The sequence below is a fragment of the Citrus clementina genome, unplaced genomic scaffold (assembly GCF_000493195.1).
Source record: "Citrus clementina cultivar Clemenules unplaced genomic scaffold, Citrus_clementina_v1.0 scaffold_8, whole genome shotgun sequence".
Lineage (NCBI taxonomy): Eukaryota > Viridiplantae > Streptophyta > Magnoliopsida > Sapindales > Rutaceae > Citrus > Citrus x clementina.
The window spans coordinates 24,593,913-24,608,098 of NW_006262022.1; the positions used below are offsets into that span (position 1 = coordinate 24,593,913).

The 14,186-nt window shown below is 37.7% G+C and overlaps 1 protein-coding gene and 1 pseudogene across 1 annotated transcript; both read left to right on the plus strand.

The window, feature by feature from the left end:
• Positions 1-5,233: 5,233 nt before the first annotated feature.
• LOC18034383 (potassium transporter 1) lies at positions 5,234-10,073 on the plus strand. The gene is made up of 9 exons (XM_006425039.2): positions 5,234-5,486; positions 6,113-6,356; positions 6,804-7,049; positions 7,396-7,446; positions 7,573-7,833; positions 7,917-7,969; positions 8,087-8,201; positions 8,283-8,537; positions 8,637-10,073. Exons 1-9 carry the CDS (start codon positions 5,442-5,444, stop codon positions 9,626-9,628), a joined length of 2,262 nt encoding a protein of 753 aa, XP_006425102.1. The 5' UTR covers positions 5,234-5,441; the 3' UTR covers positions 9,629-10,073.
• Positions 10,074-10,612: 539 nt separating this feature from the next.
• LOC18033784 lies at positions 10,613-13,953 on the plus strand (annotated as a pseudogene).
• Positions 13,954-14,186: the final 233 nt, after the last annotated feature.

Sequence of the window (14,186 nt, forward strand, 5' to 3'; positions counted from 1 at the left end):
TTCCTTTGCTTCTAACTAGTTTTACGACTAATGTACATGTGTGTTCACATAATAATATTAGTGGTTCCAGTTCTTCATCTAACATTTCATCTTAGTTCTCAACTGCAAATATTGAAGTTGGGTTGATTATTTCTCGATAGAAGTGACACGAAAATCGAAATTGACGTGCATTTTATATGTTTAATTTGCCCAAAAAGAATTAAGATGCAAGAACCTTGTAAGGAAAGAACGTTGCCGTGTGTGCAAATGTGGTCCACTACTCAAATAGAAATGAAATTTTGTTTGGGGCTGTTAGAAAATTTGGTCCCTGTGGTGGCTGTGCTGTATTAATTATCTCCTTAAGCCTCCAGCAACACTCCCAATTTGCCTATATTTTCTTTTTCAATCAACCAAATTGGAATTATAAGCAGGCCTTTTGCAGTCTTTGATCTTGCTTTTTGGATGCCGAATCCACAAATTGAGAGGAAGTAAACCTAAACTTTACTACAACCATTGTGCCCTGCAATGATCGCAAGTTTCACTTGAAAATTTCGTTATTATTTTTAAATTTCTCGTAACAAATCGTACGTCTCCTAGTTAAAGGTGTAAATTGGGACCGTTCATCACAAGAAGTTTGTAATTAATTTATAACTTGTGATGTAGATGTAGGTACTCGGGAGGATTTGATTTTGAGGGGAAGCACAGGCGATGTTATGTGAAAATGGACTAGTTTCTCTGAAAGCGCGATTACGAGCTGATTATGCTAGAGACGGGAGTCCATTTAAGACTTGCATTGCATGATCACGACGTGGTCCTCCATATAAGACTTGCATTGTATGATCACAACGTGGTCCCAGTTTTTAATGGAAGGGGACCTTGAGCTTTTTATTGGTGTTTTCAGAAATTGCTGCATATCTGGAGTTGATGAGAGAGCGTGTTGCTTTGCATTAACGAGACTGACATGTGTGTATGGCACCTTCGTGGCTTCCCTTGCTAATTGTATGTGTATGGACTATGGAATATCTGTGAAGAAAGTATCTGCCAACTTCACCATCTTAATCGTTTGAGCCAAGCCCGTTATATGTGCATGTAATAACATCACCACAGGAATCCTTTGGAAGGTAAGCACTTCACTTGTGTATCATGTGCCCAACTTTTTGGTCCATGAAGAGCCATGAACACAGTGTAGAGGTTGATCATCATACAATCCGGTTTCTTCCTCTTAATTGAACATTCAAACTAGAGCTTACTTGAGTGAATGCTGCAAGCAACCTAATAACTCTCAAATGTTAAGAACACTGAATCAATGGGGACACACACACGAGAGCCATTAACTCTTTGATAAAGAAAGCACACCTGACACATCCTTGTACCTCTTTCCTCTCTTCAGTTTCTCCGGTAATTTATAGAAATACCCCCAAAATAATGGTCAGTTTACAAAAGTAGCACCCTAAACAATTTTTTTTTTTTGGGAGCATTTCAAATGTAAACATCCCTTAGTAATCTATGGTGCTAGACAAATGATTGACATATATATAGTCCGTCAATTTTCTATCAGTCGGTTATATGTTGGACATCGAATACTTGTTAATCTTTCGTAAATTGTATATGAAGTGCAACACATTACTTAGGAATATTTTTATCTAAAATACCTATTTTTAGATGCTAAAATAAGAAAACAATGATGAGAGGGCCATTTTCTTGAATTGACCCTAAATCTAATTTTCGCAAAATTATTCATAATTTTCCCGAGTTTCTTTCAATATTTGTAATTTTCTTTTCATCTCTCCATGCCTTGTACTAACAAATTATGCTCTTTGTACGGGTGGACCCAATAATACTTGTGCGAGAAGAGAAGAAACAGAGAAATAGAAATGGCCACTAAGCAAATAAAACTCGATAGATATCTTTAGTTTTTAATTATGCATCTTCTAGTTTAAAGCTCCACATGTTTTGTGGTAATTGTAAGTTTTGAAGCCAATGATTTGATATAGAAAAAAACAACGTCGGATCTGGTTGTTATGATAGATATATAGATAATAGATACGATATCTTATATGTTTAAAATAATGCATTCATATGCTATTATAAATTAAGAACCATGTTTTGCCCATAGTGTAACATCTCATTCTCATAGCATTGGAACCTTGACCAATGTCCACATAAAGAGAGAGTTCAAGGATAAGTTCACATCAAATCTTAGCATCTTATACTAGTTGGTAGGCAATATGTCACAACTTGAATCTCGAAAGTTGGCTTCATTATTGAACCCACCAAAATTGGAGGTCGGCCATGATTATTAACATTACATTGATTAACTAAATAAAAAAAAAAATCTAAAATTGTTTCTTCCTACCAAGAATATGTAAATAGTAAAAATTCGTAAAATAAAGAGATGAAAATTAAAAAGGAAAGCAAAGACCACTTAGATCTTTCTCCCATTACAAGGAAAACGATTTTGAGTTATTTGAGTATCACATGTACTATCATGAGACTCATTCTCTACTATGATAGGTAATTATTTGTAGTTGTAAAATAGATCTCGAGTTAATAGCATGCGTTTAGAGGGTGGAACCGATATTAGACATGGTTTTGCGGATATCCGAGGAAAACCATACCATAATTATGTGAATTTAGTCTCTCAGTAAAATTGCAATATAAACATTTAAAAAATAAAAATGGGAAGTGTATCCATTGCATGGACAATAAGATTGTATTAAAGATATATTCTCTAAAACTAAAGGGACTAGTGGGAGGACACTTTTGAAGAGGGGAAAAGGATAGAAATACTTACAGGATCCTATAATTAGTTCGGTTGGGTTCGGTTCTGCCTTGAAACAAATTAAACCAAATTGAAATTGATAGGTACATAAAAATATAAATTGAATACAAATAGAATTACATAATCAAATTTAATACTATTTAGTTTAAGAATTTTTATAATTTTTCTTTTATATTCACTACTAAAATTTTGGACTTTTCATCTAAATTTAATTTTTTTTCTTAATTTAATTCCATTATTACCACTACACTTCATGATTTATACGAAAATATTAATGCGGAAAATTTTATAATAAATAAATGTTGTTAAATGAACCCATTTGTTTTTTAATATTTAGTAGCCAGTATTCGAGTGAAAATAAGAAGTACTACAAGTCCAAGTCCACATCAGCTGACAGATTCTTATCAACAACCGATGATGTTGCCAAGTACAGAATGGAGTATGTTTTAGATACCTCCCCTGATTTTTAACGTATTTACACTTAGATGGTAAGTTTATCCGTATTATTAGAGACTTCCCTGTCCTTTAGAATTTCCAGACCGTTCCAAAAAAGACCAAAATACCCCAATTTCCTTGCAAAATATTCACCTCTGTCATATCCAACCAAGCACCCTAACAAATAATTTTCTAGAAAACAAAAACTGGGAAAGACCACAACCCATTGACAAAATTCTTTCTTTTTGTTGAATTAGTTGCTTCCTCGACCCGTCACCACACCCCAATTCATTTCCTAAAATGATATGCAAACCCATTTCACAAATTCTGTCTAAAATGCTCAGTTTCAATAATCTCAGACCCGACGACCCATGTGCATTCGGTTATTGTCGCTTCAGTCGCCGGCTGTCGGCGATACTCACTCAACCGCTCCATATTACCTATGCCGTCAGTTTTATCGTTCATCTTTATTTTTTTAAATTTGGACTTTTTCAGATTTGAGCTTTATTTGGCAAGGCTTCAAGCTTAAAAAGAAGATTTTGTGTTTGTTTTCGGTGATTAGATTGCTTCATAGATTACTTTTGGCGAGGCTTACAGCATTTCAATTTTGGGTATGGCTTATGTGTTGGTTCCATTGACGAAAGTGAAAGTTAAATCCAACGTATCAGCTTTGCTTTTGTTTTTTGTTTTTTTTTTGCTCTTTTCTGATCTCGGTTGCAACTTTACGACTTTACCCTCGTATATTGACGATATACGAAACTGACTACAAACAGCAGGGGAGGTCTCTAATAATACGGGAAAACTCACCATATAATTGTAAATACCTCAAACAGCAGGGGATGTATCTTAAAATTACGCTTACAGAATGTCTTTTGGATTAAGACAATTAAGTAACATTTGCACGTGTGTTGATATCTGTGTTATTCGCAATCCTTTTCAGGGCAATCTTTGATTACCGAAAAGGGGATTAAAAAAATGAAATGAACTAGAAAACTGAGTGACAGAGAGGCTATTGGCTATAGCTATCTCTTATTATTATTTGAACTTCGCGGGTGAAATGATTATATATGGTAACTTTTGGTTCATCTCGACTCCAAATGGCCACTCTTTTTATGCCCTTAACCAATTCTTAAACTGAAAATGGTAGGTAATGGCGCCAAGGACCACCATTCTTGGTGAACTGGAAGCCAATGCTACTTCTGATTCATATGATTAGCATGACATGTAACTAAGTAGGTATAGTTGAGGTGCAGGTTAGGAATGGTAAGTACACAAGTGCTTTTCTAATTCTGCTTAATCCAGGTTGGTCAGTCAAAGTTAAGATAAGATTTCTAAATTGAACAGCTTTTAAAAATGAGAATGAGTCCAGTTCATTGCTCTTACTCTCGCTTTTTGTTGATAAGTCTTAAGCAATCAATGTTTTTCGTCACTAACCCTTAAATTTTTTTCATTCTTGTCATTCACCTTTTATATTATGAGTACTACTATAAAATGTGTGATGCCACCAATGCAAACTATAGGTATAAAGAAACTTTATGAACTGGAGGAGGATGCTAAAAGAGCATGTGCCATAAAGTATCCACACAAATACCACATCAGAAAGGCTCTTGGAAATTTTAAATTCACTTCTTGCTTGTAATCGACATTAATTAATTATTAGAAAATGTTATCTGTAATGCTTGCATTGAACAAGCTGATTAACTCAGGCAATGCTAATCCATAATCTTAAATGGGAAGTGAAATTAGTAAACAGTGCAAGCCTAGATTTTTTTTAATGTAAAACAACAAAGAATAAAAATTTTCTGAAATTTTCTAGATATAGATTATTCTACATTGGCCAAAGGTGCCTTTTAAATAATATAATAGGACAAATTGAAGCACAAGGTACAACCAGAAGAAGCACATTATGTAATAGATGCAGGAAGAGAAAGAATCCTTGGGGTATTTTATTTTCTTCAAGATTATGTAGTTTGCTTATTTATTTATTTATGTACAATTTTCTAAGGCTAAGCTAAATTATAGCATAAACATTGAAAGAGAGATAAAGAGCATTTATTGCAGTTTGCAACTTCTTTGGACACAAACAACACTTGCCTGTTGCCTCGGCTGCTGCTGCTACTTGAGCTACTTCCTACATTCTTTCATTCTTCCTCTTTATACTCTCATTTACAGCTTCTGTTTTCTTCCATTCAGAACACTCTCTCTTTCTCTCTTACTCATTCCCAAACTTCATGAAGAAAAGGCCATGAAACCGTCAGAAGAATTTTTGGAGCAGGGAATATCTCAGCAGGTACTCTCCTTGCATGCTTCGTAAATCTTGCTGCTGTACCATTACTTGTTCTTAGTTTTATCTCCTTCAAAGAATTTTTATGTTATGCAGTCGTTATGTTGGTGTCTCGTGGTGTAACTTTTGGAGTTGTGGTTTTGGGGATGGTGAAAGTGTCAAGTTTGTGTGTCCTCTTTGTCAGTTTTCATTTGGACTAAAGGGGCGTTGAGAAAGTGTACTATGAATGCCGAAGGTGCATAGGAAATTTCATGGAGTCACAAATTCTCATTTTTAAATCTGTTTTTGGGTAATATTGTTCCTTCATTTTGTAATGGCCTTTTGATATCCTGACTGACATGCCTAAACAGACTAATCTGATAAACGCGAAGCTTCCATTGTTTATTTCATTTCTGTAATCAATTGGAATCTTCTCAAAGTTTTTTTTTTTTTTTTTTGTGCGTGTGTTATGAAGCTGGAAGTGATGATGAGAAAGTTGAACCCCTCCCCCCCCCCCCCCAAAACACAACATGTTTTTATATGTTTACCAATGGTCCATTATGTTGTGCAATTATAGATAGCCTTGAAATGTCCTGCTGTCTAATCATTTGATTTATGATTAACATACTGATAACGTTGATCCACTGTATCAGAACTTCAAGCGGGTATCCTGTACAACTGTGGTTTCATTGGCTTATCAAAGTCTTGGAGTTGTTTATGGAGACCTTAGTACCTCTCCTCTCTATGTATACAAAACCGCCTTTTCAGGGAAGCTGTCTCTCCATGAAAATGATGAGGAAATTTATGGAGTGCTTTCTTTCATCTTCTGGACATTCACTCTCATAGCTCTCTTGAAATATGTTTTCGTTGTCATGTCAGCTGATGACAATGGTGAAGGTAAAGTTCTATCATTTCCTTCAATTACTTGCAAATTTATTAAATGTCATCTTTGGACATGTGAATTACAAGAGTTACACCTGTTCAACTAACCTTCAGATTGCTTTCTAAACTCGCCTCTCGGATCATGTCCAAAATATGATGATATCTTGTTGAGTAGTATTTATTTTGCACTCCCGATGTCGTTGATTCCATCTTTTAGGAGGAATTTTCTTTTCTTATGACTATGAAGGTATTTACCATAAAAATGAAACAGCTTTTGTGTCCTGTTTACCAGTTAAGCAAATGATACCCTACTCTTTTGGTGGATTTTTCCCGATCGTTCATAATGCTTCGCTGGAAAAGCAGTAATATTCCCAAAAGAGAATTTAATTGGAGCTCTATGACTGCAGATTGGACAAGGCAGAAAGACAGCTTATCGATGTCAACTTTTTGCTTATGGTGCAGGTGGTACCTTTGCATTGTACTCCCTTCTTTGCAGACATGCAAGGTTGAGCACTCTACCAAACCAGCAAGCCACTGATGAGAAGTTGTCTTCATATGCAACAGATGGATCAGCAGACACATGGCAGAGTTCTGGTCTGAAGGCCTTATTTGAGAAGCAGCAAAGGTTTCGCAATATGCTGTTGATATTTGTTCTTCTAGGGACCAGTATGGCGATTGGTGATGGAGTACTTACTCCTACAATATCAGGTAGCTGCACATGGTGTAGCCTCGAACCTCTCTAGTGCTGTTTGCTTCATAAGCTCAATATGCTCAGTCACCTGAGTTTCTACTAACCCTGCCTTACATAAGTCCTCAAGTCACGTTTCTGCTATAAATTAGCATGGTTAATACTGCTATACAACTGAGTTGAGTATGTGCTAGGGTAGTCCTTTAAATTACTTCCATGAATATATTCAATCTTTTAAGAATTTATGCATTGAAAGTAAAAATTACTTTTGCTGGTCTTCAGATTTTGTCTCTTTCCATTTTAATCTTCCTGAGTTCCTGATTAGCTTGATTTGTAACTTAAGTTTCCATATAATTCCCCTTTCAGTTCTTTCAGCGGTTTCAGGGGTTCAAGTTAAGATTAGAGAACTCCATGAAAGTAAGTGTAACTTTGTTGGTTGGTAGTCTGAATTTTGTAACGTCATTGATTACTAGCTTCAGTTGTCTAACCATTCAAAAACAAGCATCATCTATTAAATGCTTATGTTTAATTCTTTTCATCCAGATTATGTTGTGTTAATCTCATGCGTGATCCTGGTGGGGCTTTTCTCACTTCAGCATCATGGAACACACAGAGTTGCTTTCATATTTGCTCCAATTGTCACAACATGGCTTCTATGTATTAGCAGCATTGGAATATATAACATATTCCAATGGAATCCACATATATTTAATGCACTATCTCCGGTTTACATGTTGAAGTTCTTTAGAAGTACAGGCATTGATGGATGGATATCTCTCGGAGGAGTGGTTCTTTCCATCACAGGTATCCTTTTTAAACTTCCACTATAGTCTTATTGAATTACTTGCTGCTAATTGAAACAAGTTTTGTACAAAATGCTGTTGCAGGTGTGGAGACAATGTTTGCTGATTTGGGTCATTTCTCTTCTCTCTCGATAAAGGTAACTCTGCGTTTACATGACTGGCAGTAATGCCTTTGTGTATGAAAGCTGAGTATGGTCCAATTGTTCTTCCTTCTCTAAATCTTGAAATTTTAATACTTGGTATTAAAATTCTAGGTGGCCTTTACATTTCTAGTGTATCCCTGTCTGATTCTCGCATACATGGGTGAGGCTGCTTTCCTTACTAAGCATCATGAAGATATTCAGAGAAGCTTCTACAAGGCCATACCAGGCAAGATTATATTCAAGCATCAAATAAATAACATTATTCTTTTCTCATCTCTTGTGTTGATATTGTTAATCTTTCATGCAGAAGCTGTGTTTTGGCCAGTGTTCATTGTCGCCACTTTTGCAGCTATAGTAGGAAGTCAAGCTGTGATATCAGCTACATTTTCCATCATAAGTCAGTGTTGTGCACTCAATTGCTTTCCTAGTGTCAAAATCATTCACACTTCAAGTAAAATATATGGGCAGATATATATTCCTGAGGTCAATTGGATGCTCATGTGCCTTTGTTTAGCTGTGACAATCGGATTGAGAGATACCAACATGATCGGTCATGCATATGGTACATATTCAAACTATTGATTAAACACAACTGTCAATTTGTCCTTAGATCATTCACAGATGTTAATAATGAACTTCAAATGTTTCCTTGGGTTTGTAGGACTAGCAGTCACAACGGTTATGCTTGTCACAACTTGCTTGATGGGACAGGTTATGATAACCGTGTGGAAACAAAGGATATTTATTGTAGTTGCATTCTTCTTGTTTTTTGGATCAGTGGAACTTCTTTACATCTCAGCATGCATTTACAAGATTCCTGAAGGGGGTTGGATCCCTCTTGTTCTGTCTTTCATTTTTATGGCAGTTATGTACATTTGGAACTATGGAACAATGAAGAAACATGATTTCGACATGGAGAACAAGGTTTCGATGGATAGAATAGTGGCTTTAGGGCCAAGCCTTGGGATGGTCAGGGTCCCTGGAATTGGTCTAGTTTACACTAATCTAGCAACTGGGGTACCAGCCATATTTGGACACTTTGTGACAAACTTGCCTGCATTCCATCAGGTTCTAGTTTTTGTCTGCATCAAATCTGTTCAAGTACCCCATGTAAGTGAAAATGAACGGCTGCTCATAAGTAGGGTGGGCCTAAAGGAATATGGCATGTTCCGATGCATTGTGAGATATGGCTACAAGGATCTGCAACAGGAAAACTATGATTTTGAGAACACATTGGTGTCTGCAATAGTCCAATTTGTAGAAACAGAAGGAGAAGATGAATCATCTAGAGAGGCTGGGGACATGGATATAGAGGTCTTGCATGCTCCAGAGCACCCAGTCCAAAACTCAAATTGCAATGAGAAATTGAAGCAATCTTCGTATGGTACCCAAGTGACAAAATCAGGTATCAGGCATCCTGAAAACTTCATGCTTAAAGACCAGTCTCTTGAGATACTGAAGGCCAAAGAATCTGGGGTTGCTTATATAATAGGGCATTCTTATGCAAAGGCAAAGAAATCGTCTACTATTCTCAAGAAATTTGCCATAAATGTTGTGTATGCTTTCCTGAGCAAGAATTTTAGAGAGCCTGAGGTAGGACTGAATGTGCCTCATGCTTCTTTGCTGGAAGTCGGCATGATTTACTATGTCTAACTTATACAGAATGAAAAAGACGCTTTGTCCCTGAACATAATAGAGCCAGGGAAATTTGCTGGCCTTATCAGTTACATGGATGTGTGTTGAGTGGTACAGAATTGGGGTGACATTAGAAGAATGAAAAATATTAGTTGTTCGTCGGTCAATTAGTTTTTGGTTGCTAACCTTCAAGTTTGCATGCCACAGTTTGTATCTGCAATGGAGAATGTTCATATGTTACTAGCATTGACTATATCGCAGAACTAACATTTCCTGTAAATATTATTTTCTAATTACCTAAAGTTCTGGTTCATTTAGGACATGGATGCAAAAGGAAGCTACTAATTGTAAACTGCTTTCTCGTGTTCATTATTCAACAGAATGGGAATGCACCAGGGCGGTGTCTGTTTTTTGGCACTCCTTTTAACTCAATGCCAGCACGCACATAATGCTTTTGAAGATCTGTTGCCGAGTGTATATTGTGGCTCATATACACGCAAACAACACCCCCGCTCCCCCCACCCCACCACCACAAAATAGAAAAAAGGAAAAAAAATTTAAAAATGTATGTTGTATATTCCTATAAGAATTAAACTTATACCGACATTAATTTTAATCACAAAAGACTTTTTTTTTTTCCTTTACCACTGGAGTGAACTTAGTTTCCTTAAATATACACTTACATGCATGAAAAAGTCTTCCCCAAGTAAGCTGAACCCTAAATAATGGCAACTACTTTATAAATAATCATAATTGCAGAAACATGTTTCACTTCAGATCCAATTCATTCTTTTCAGATTTTTCATAAAAAGAAAAGAAAAACCCACGTAAAATGTTGCTTCAAAATTCCATTTTTAATAACTTTTTTGATCATTCACAAATGCACCATGCTATGCTCTTTAGAGACATGCAAACCCTCGAACAACAACGTAGCCTGCACTCCACCAAACCGCACTACTTCAATCCAGCCTTTTCCACTTGGGGGCCGTGGTGTCTCCTCTGATGCAACCAAGGCCGCCATCTAGCTCACCGGCTGATTCAAGTAGCCTACTTGACCACCTAATTGCCGAGCCTGGTTCGAGGGACGTTGGTTGCTGCAATGAGCTTAATGCTGGGTATGCTGCTGATGGCTCTGCTAGGGCTCGTGCTGTTGGTGCATATGTTGTTACGTTCATTGTTGGTCGACTTAGCATCATCAATGCTATTGCTGGTGCTTATAGTGAGAATTTTCCAGCTGTCATTTGTATCGTTGGATGACCAAATACTAATTATTATGGGACTAATAGGATTCTGCATCACACGATTAGGTTACCGGATTTTAGCCAAGAGCTACGCTGCTTCCAGACTGTTACATGCTATCAGGTATTAAAAATTTGATTCATTTTAGTGTCTGAAGCACACTTATTGATCTATATGCAGTGAGTCATTTACTGTAATTACCAACTTGCTTATCAGTTTTCAAAATAAATGTAGTACACAGAACTTTAATGGATTATGCTGACAACATGTGCCGAGAGCCAATATACGTGGCATCAAGTGTGCACGGTCTAGAGATGTGGGGCATTGCGCTGCCATGCTATCTATAGCTTTTAGTTACCATATCTATGGTTTTTAGCTTGACTGTAGTGCTTGATCCTAACAATTGCAAAGAGAACTCGGATTACGTTCTAGGGAATTAAGCAGGTCATAGCAGAACGTTTGAATTGGAAAACTTATAGTGTTCTGATCAGCATGTTTCTTGATTCCATGGGATGAACTGACATATTATCTTGCTCTTTTGGAAATGCTAGTGATTATATTCTTGCTCTGTGTTGTTATACGCTGTGGTGATAACTTGGCAGAAGCGCATGTACAAATAGATAGAGCAATTTCGACTGCACTCAAAGAAAGCAAGCCTGTGTGTATATAAGCATTAGTTGTAATTTGGCTGCTGTCCCTCATTCAACTTTTAGCAGAGAGCCCATTCCATTTGCCCTGTCTCCTAGGTAAAAATAATCACTTTGCTCCTTGCTGATCCGTTACATGATTAATTGGTTATTATAATTTGGTGGGAACTTGATTTTGCAGATTGAGTAATAAAATGGGACTAGAAGCTGCTGCCGAGGCAACAATAACCGCCTTGCTTAAGGCAGTGAAGCCAGCGATGATAGGAGGGCCAAAATTAAGTGTGTCAAAAGCCACCATTGCCTTTGTTGAATTAGCTGATGCTTGTGGCTGTGCCTTTGCTGTAATGCCATCTGCAAAAGGCATGGTGCCTGAACAGAATTCCATTTCATTGGAACGTATTGGAGAGCTATAAGCAGTGCTTTCTGCTCTGAGATTGTTGAATTTGCTGATGCATACATGTTTGTTGAATCAATCTTTAATGACTACAGCTCTGTTGGCTACTCCCTTCTCTTAAATAAGAAGGCAATTTTAGTGCAGCCTGATCGCATAGTAGTTGCTAATGGCCTGCTTTTGGTTGTGTGCTTGTTGATGCTGAAATCTGCTCGCCCTTTGACCGACCAGATTCTTTCACCAACGTTTGTGTTATCTGTTGTTGCTCGTTCACTGGAACTGGAATCGTCCCCCTTCCTCTCAATAGACCTGCGCTCACTAAAAACGGATCAGAGACGCCGGTGGTTTTGCCGGCGTAAACCCTCCGATGCCTAAGTTAGCTCAAGGTGTTTACGGGAAAACAATGTGATTTGGGTTCAAGAAGTTTATCTGAAATTCGTAGGAAAATGGTATGGTTGCAATTTGGCAGCGTTTTTCCTCTCTCAGTTTTTCTGTCCCTTTCTCCGTTGAGTTCCTTTTCTTTTATAGCCCCTGTCCCCACCTTTCCGTTTGCCCTTCATCCCCCCCTTTTTCGGGTAGTGGCAGCCCCTCACGGGACTCTAACCGTTGCATTGTCGCAAACGTGGGGACTTACGTGTCCTTCAACGGTTCTGGGAAAAGCGTAACGGCCGCAATTCTGTGTTCTGTGAAAAGCATAACGGCCGCGATTCTGTGTTCTGGGAACAGCGTAACGGCCGCGGTTCTGTGGGATCGTGTTCCCGCTTTCTGGGGGACAGGTATCGGCTCGGTGTATACCTCTGGTCGGTACATTCCCCTAGCAGGGGTTCCCCTCTGGTCGGTTTATGCTTGTCCCTGTGTTCGGCTCGTACCATAGGCTGAGGTGATCCACGCCGGGGTGGAAATAATAGCATGACCGACCTGGTGCTTGTATTTACTTAACAGTGCTAATGGAGGATTTTCTTAGTACGCTGGCTATGGAGCCTAACCGCAACACTAGTGCCTATGAAAGCTACCATAGAATCTATGTTCCACATGGGATTCCTCTCAAATCTAATGCTCACGAGCCTTTAGTGTTAATATTCTCTTTCAACATATACAAAAGATGCTTTCAGGTAACACAGCTGTGATTGCTGAAACTGGGGATTCTTGGTTCAATTGCCAGAAGGATGTGGGTAAGAAACAGAGCCTAGCACTTGGATATTTTGCGTTTGGTTGCATATTTTTATAATCATAAAAGCAGAAAAATTAAAGTTGGTATTGCAGGTATGAATTCGAAATGCAATATCGTTCCATTGGATGGTCTGTTGGGGCAACACTAGTACCTTAAAAGCGCGTGACTGCTTGCATTGGCGATGGGAGCTTCCAGGTTATATAATACTTAATAGCCCATTTACAGTAATTGATGATTATATATAGGAATGTCGCTTAGCTACTGATTTGTAACATACAGGTGACCGCGCGCGAAAGATGTGTCAACAATGCTGCGATGTGAGCAAAAGAACATCATCTTCCTAATAAACAATGGTAACTACACCATTGAAGTTGAAATACATGATGGACCTTATAATGTAATCGAGAACTGGAATTACACCGGCTTAGTGGAAGCGTTTCAAAATGGTGACGGAAAATGCTGAACAATAGAGGTGAGTCATTTAATGTAGCCCAATACTCAACATGGAGATTCACGTGTCTCGTGGGAAACGTTTTGTCATTCTTCTGTCACGGGTTGGTTGCGAACAGGAGCTCGTTGAAGCAATTGAGACGGCAGCAGTAGAGAAGAAAGATTTTTTGTGCTTTATTGAAGCGATTGTTCACAAGGACGATACAGGCAAAGAACTGCTTAAATGAGGATCCAGGGTCTCAGCTGCCAACAACCGCCTACCAAATCCTCAATAAGTAACAATATTGAGGATGCTTCTTCAAACCAACTTCGAAATCATTGTATTTTCCTCATAAAAGTTCTTTAAGCCGTCAACCGCTTTAGTCATTATTTTTTTGAGTGGGTTTATATGAACTATTAAGTTTTTTTTTTTTTTTTGGTTACCTTTCTTGAAATGTTGCATTACTTGCTGTTTAATTTGGAAATCATACATGGAATTATCTCAATCATACAACACATTGATCGAGGGAAATCTGCCAACTAATAAGATCAATAGTTTCCCTTTGTCGCAGGGCACATATATATAATGAAGCCACCCGTTCAAAATCAAAGTAAAATGTGTCCCAACGGAGCATTTATTTGCTCATACTAAATTTAATTCTTTTCAAATCATCTTCAGAGTTGTTAATCCATCAAGGC